A 6,000-nucleotide genomic window follows, 5' to 3' on the forward strand; every position below is an offset into this window, starting at 1 on the left:
CTGAGCTCACTGAAAAGCCATCAGACAACACTCTGTGACAGACACCCAGCTTGGCCCTTTCCTTTTGAGTTTTCTGTGAAGTTGTGCAGTTTGTGCCAGCTTCATCTTTCTTATCCAGCCCAAGCCGACACAGGCAACACAGGCGTCTATATCTACATGGCCAGAAAGGGCTTCTGCCTCTCATGCTAGGGTATGTCTTTCCCACAGCAGTCTTATCTTGGTTGACCAAGAAAATACACTGCTAATTTGCTAGATAAGTGGAAGCTGGGATGTTAGCACCAGTAAACACTGATTAATGAGGTTAATTCACCATAATACTGGGATTCACACTTAAATAAACTTCTTATGCAAAGTCCTAATCTACCTCCACCTTCACAGCACACAGCAGCTCCCCTGCAGCAGCTTCCTGGGGGTGGGGGGAGCAACACCACAACCCAAAGATGAAGGATTTTCAACCTTTGAATGGCTTTATCTGTAAGGCTCTTAAGAGTTGCAATGACTGCTGAGAAAAGATAAGGGTCTTACACAGTCTACACAAATAACCCAGCTGGATGATCTATGTGAATAATACCATGCTTCCCCTTTTCCTTCTGCAGCAACTTATGCCTAGAGTGGCCAGACCATAATTCTTGAGCCATGCAGCCCCCTCCTGAATGTGGTTTCCACTCCCTGACTGAAAATGCAATTGGCAAGAGGGCTGTGCTGGCCTGAGGACTGCCAGGTGAGTGCCACCTCAAGGCAGAAGTAAGACATGAGAGATGGCAAGTCCAGTGCCAGCTCCATGGCCCCAGCTCAGCCCTCTCCTCAAGTGGGGCAGGGTGACAACTGGAGCAATACCAAGCCTTGGAAATGCCTCACAGACTCCTCTCAGCGTGCAAAGCTACACTGTCCATTGATTGTACAGGTGCTCTCACAGAGAGGTTTTGTCACAAAGCTCCTGGGTCAGGGAGGATTCTGTGCCCAAAATCCTGCAGATGAAGAGCTGCAAGGGGCTCTATGAACTTGCAAGCCCCAGAGAACCCAAAGATAAAAGGAGATAGCCTATGCTTTAGGAACTGAGAGGGTGGAGGGAGGCCATTGGAAACATCCCACTTCTCCTACATCCAGGCCCCTCCATGTAAGGACAAGGTGACAAGAAACAAACTCCCAGAAGCAAAGCCTCAAGCTGACATGAAGCCACAGATGAAGAGCCAACAGCTCGCCCGTACCTCCAAGCTCCTGTTTACTTAGGTTTAACACAGCTACAGTGAATAAACAGCTGTAACAAAACTAGGAGAACAAGTTATCTTCCTTTCCTTCCTCCTCACCTCCCACTTCCTTCCCCCAAAAAAGCAGCGAGAATCGCTTATGTAGTAGTAGAGAAAAATAACTGAGATTTATTGTAAATGAGAGAAAAATAATCTAATTTTCCTCCAGATGCAACGAAAGCAATGGACAGCGGAATAATAAGCGGTGAGAACGCAAAGGGCGCCAGGCGCAGGCAGCAGGGCAGGCTCGCAGGGGGTCGGTGCCTGCCCTCGGCCCCTCGCACCTCCGAAGCCCCTCACCCCGGAGACCCTCACCCTGCCCAAACCCTCCAGCCCGGGGCCGGCCTGACCCCAGCCGGAGACTCGCCCCCGCCATGACACGAACCGGCCGCCCACAGCGCTCAGAGCCGCCGGGCAGACCCCGAAGCGGGAGGCCCGCGGGGTCCCCCCCGCTGCAAGCCCCGCAAGGAGGGACGGGGCTGGGCAGCGCCCGGGGCGGGGGGGCGAGAACAGCTCAGCCCGGCGCGGAGCGGGGACACCGACGGCCCCCCCCGACCCGCCGCGGGGTCCCCCGGGGTGCGCGCCCCGCGCCGCCGCCCCCCCGCCTTCCCTCCCTGCCTCCCCGGGCCGCCCCCCGGAGGCGTCACTCACTCCGAAGGGAGGGCACCTCGTCCCGGCTGAGGGCGGCGGCGCCCCGCGCCGGGCCGCGGCCGCCGAGCAGCAGGCAGCACGCCAGCAGCCGCAGCCGCACGCCCAGCATCGCCGCGGCACTGCGCCCACCCGCTCCGCTCCGCGGGACCGGCCAGCCGAGCCCGGCCCCGGGGAGGGCAGAGGAGCGATCCCACCCCGGCGGCGCCCCGCGGCGGGGAGGGAGGGAGGAGAGGGGAGGGGAGGAGGGGCGGCCCGGCCCGGGGGGTGGGGGAGGCCCCCGGGCTCCCTCCGTGCGGCGGCGGGAGGCGGGAGGGGCGCGGGGGAGGCCGCGGAAGTCACGCTGGAGCCGCCCGCCCCCGCCCGCCTCCCCGGGAGCGAGGACGCCGCCGGAGGCCGCTCGGCAGGGCTGGAAACGCCGCTCCTGCAGCTCGGGCCGTCTGCCCGAGTCAGCGCTGTGGATTCAAGCGGACGGAAGGCTCCGTATTAACCTTGTTTTCCATCTGAAAACACTTTCTCACGCCTGCACTGCAGGTACTTTTGTCCTAAAAAGAACCACGAAACACAGAGACACCAGAGGTGGGAGACCGGTGATAGCACGGCCCGTGTTCACGGGGTCGCTGCTCTGCGCCTGAGCATCCCCGCTTTTACAGACCCCACTCAGAGACTTGGTGTTTTAGCTAGGTCAGCTTCTCAGCTCGAAGTCATTTTACATCTTGGCGTGAGGAAAAATAATTGCCTTCTCTCATTTTGTTCATCCCTGTCTTCAGTTGAATATTTGTCGGAGCAGCCCCACTTGGTTTGAGTTTCAGTCTTAGGGAAGCTATGAATGGAGGAGGGAAAGTCGAAAGCAGAACCTCCGGGTTAGAGAGAGTAGTTTTACTGGAATCAGCAGGACAGTTTCTTTTTAATCTGCATAAGCATGTTTCTGCATTGTTCTTTATGCATAGCAGACAAGTATATAAATATATATAAATGCATACATAAATGTATAAAAATAAATGTTCAGCATAACTGAATTGAGCCTCTGTTCCCCCATGTCCACCTCAATCATGATACAAGGATGGAAACAGAAACAGACAAGTTTATAACTATGTATAAATATATATAACAGACAAGTATATAAATATATATAATTGTGTACATAAATGTATAAAAATAAATGTTCAGCATAAGTGAACTGAGCCTCTGTTCCCCCATGTCCACCTCAGTCATGATACAAAGATGGAAACAGAAACCTCTGGGCATGGGGGGAGCTTCTCACTGGTAGTTTGGTAAAAGAAGGAATTGAGAAGCAAGTGAAGCCAAACACTTAGCAAGAAGCAGATAACTGGAGGGTTTTCTCCCAGTTTAACAGATGATAAAAATGTCTGGCAGAGAACAAACAGCAGGAAACATTGCTGAACAAGCTGTTCTAGAAGTGACCTGACTTTGCAAAACAGAAGGGTTGTAACTCTTAAGGAACTGTAATGTACCTCAGGAAAACTGCAGCTTTCAGGGAATTTCAGATTTTGAGAGAGAAGCTTGTTAATGAGCCGTTTATGAAAATCTGGCCACTCAGAACTATCTACATGCCTTCAGCAGTGTTTGGCCACTGCTTTGAGTACCGAGCTCCAGAAAGGGACTCTTGTGCTCCAGAACCTGTTTCTGGGTCACACTGAGAGATCATGCTGTTTAAAAATAAAGGTGCCAGGGAGCAAAAATGAGGCTGCTCTGGGCTGTGGGAAGGAGCCCTGCCTCAGGTGGGTTTTTCTGCTCCTGTCAGTAAGATCAAAGTACACACGTTCTGATTACAGATTCCTAATAATGAACACATCAACAATGGTTTTGTAAATAGTTTATCAAAAGCAACTTGGCAATTTAATAATTCTTTGTAGTTTCCCTTGTTCCTTTTTTTTTCTTTGTTATTCGGATCTTCCTCTTGACTAAACAGTTTTTTACTGTCTTGAATCTATTCTGCTCTTCATAAACTGGTAAATCCTTTCTAGTGCAGCTGCAGTTATACTGGCCTAGGTATTTATAACTAAGCTATACCTAGTTAATTACAGTAATAAGACATCTTTGCTGGCATAGTGTCTTGTAAAACCAACAAGGCTGACAACATTTTCTGAAGTAAACTTGATGATTTAGTTTATATTATCTTGCACATTAAATTGTATAACTTTCCAATTTTATTAATTCGTTTGTTTGTTTGAAGCTTTACCTGTCTTCCTTCAGGGCATTTGCTGTAGTGATTTGGCTCCTTTATTTCGCTTTCTGTCTGGAACCCACTTTTTGTAAATATTTTTGTCTTCATTTCTCTATCGATGATCTGTTCTCTTTCTTTTTGTGTATACTTGGACCCATATATATATGTATGCACTTGTCTGAGCTGATCTGCCTTTGCTATTTAGGTACTCTACACAGATGTTCAATCCAAGTTTGTATTCATCTTCCCTTTCAATTAAAAGTTTTCCTGTTTACTCCAAACACAGAACTACTCTCATTTATCAGCTCTGCCACTCCATTTACACTTGGCTACAGGCACTGCTTCCACCTTCCCTACCTCCCCTGACAGGTCCCAGCCACGCCCAGCAACACCCTTTTCCTTTTGGCAGCTCTACCTGTGTGTTTCTGTTACACTACTCCGTCCTCCCATGCTCCCTGGAAATCATTACGCCTGCCAGGCTCTGCAGTTTCGGTCCCCACCAGCCCACATCAGGTAAGACGGCCCTTTGGGACAGCTTATACTGGCCACTTTCGGGTTAACTGAAATCCCTAGCTGCAAACTGACAGTTTAATGTTCACTAGGCAGTATGTGTTGGGTTTTTTTTTTTTTCCTAAAGGTGACTCTAAGTTTTTTTTGTTAACTGTTCATAGCTTTAGGCTAGAAACTTCTTTTTCCAAAGTGAAAAACTCCCCTATAAGGGTGACACCAATAGCATTAATACAGCCTTATGCTTCTAAAACTCTGCTAGACAGCTACTGTTCCTGCATGGGCATGAAGTGGAGAGAGTAACTACCCTTGTGGCTGATACTGTTCCACCGAGCCACTCCCTGGTGAATCCTCACCTTTCCCAGCTCTCTGTCCATCCTCTCCCAGTAAATGTTCACTTGACACAAATCTAGAATAGCTTGTTATAATATAGATGCTTGAATATTGGGTAGAAGTTTTACTGTTACTATAAATCTAGCATGTCAGACTGGCTGTTGATTGGCAGTAGTATCAAATTCAATAGTAGACAAACATTCATGTAATCCCACCCGATGTAACATTAAGCGAAAAAATCCAATACCGCAATACTTGGATTAAACCAAAACTGGCTAATGGGTCCAGAGCTGCCTCTGGCCTGTCCCCATTAGCTTCTCAAAGCCTGTCTTTGCCTTATCCTTTCCCTTTGAGATCCTTGGCACAACCATACCTGCTATGTCACTCATCCTTCCATATAACACAGTCATTTTTTTGCCATTCTTGTCCTTTTCTTATGAAGGTTCCCTTTCCACGCTTACTCAATACAGTGCTGCGTACAAAATCTGCCCACCTTACCTATATTTTTTCCATATTCAAAGCTTTTAAGCAAATCTTAATTTCACTAGTATGTACACATTAATACTATGAGTTTCACATAATTTTAACTACCTGCAGCTAAAGCAAAAATACACATGCTTACAAATTATACGCACAAATGTCTCTCAGCCGTGGGGCCAGCAGGATATGGGTAAAATAGAGGGTGAAAAGAGTTCTTTGCAGCACCCTAAATGTGCTAACATCCTCTCTTGCACACCCTAATGGGAAGGATACTACCATGTTGTGCAGGGAAGGAGTCTTGGATTTTCCCTTGATTGCCATTTACTGAACTCCTGAGAAAAAACAGTGTTAGGTCAGGACTTTGGATGGGTAGAGCAAAACTAAATCACACTGGCACCGTATAAAGGGAAATTACAAGCAAAGAGCAAATATTCAGTAGAACTCTATTTTTGTCTGCAGTCTTCATACAGCTTTTAACTACTACTGCTCCTAGCTGCCTCATGTCTGAATTTGTTGGCCTAGACAATCTATGCCTAAAGATATTTTCCAAAGTTCCCCTATGCCTGTTAACTAGCTCAGGTTTATAGAGCTCAGATC

The 6,000-nt window shown here is 48.4% G+C and overlaps 1 protein-coding gene across 3 annotated transcripts in view; it reads right to left on the reverse strand.

Annotated features, from left to right (window-relative positions):
- PLA2R1 (phospholipase A2 receptor 1) overlaps window positions 1-2,068 on the reverse strand; it is a 41,439-nt gene extending 39,371 nt beyond the window's left edge. Inside the window, exon 1 of one of the 3 annotated variants that reach the window (XM_074828953.1) lies at window positions 1,899-2,068. In XM_074828953.1, the coding sequence (XP_074685054.1) occupies window positions 1,899-2,007 (109 nt within the window). In that variant the 5' untranslated portion in view covers window positions 2,008-2,068. The remainder of the gene's footprint in view (window positions 1-1,898) is intronic. The other 2 variants (XM_074828951.1, XM_074828952.1) reach the window with 2 other exon arrangements.
- Between the last annotated feature and the right edge of the window lie 3,932 nt (window positions 2,069-6,000).

The sequence above is a fragment of the Strix aluco genome, chromosome 6 (assembly GCF_031877795.1).
Source record: "Strix aluco isolate bStrAlu1 chromosome 6, bStrAlu1.hap1, whole genome shotgun sequence".
Classification (NCBI taxonomy): Eukaryota; Metazoa; Chordata; class Aves; order Strigiformes; family Strigidae; genus Strix; species Strix aluco.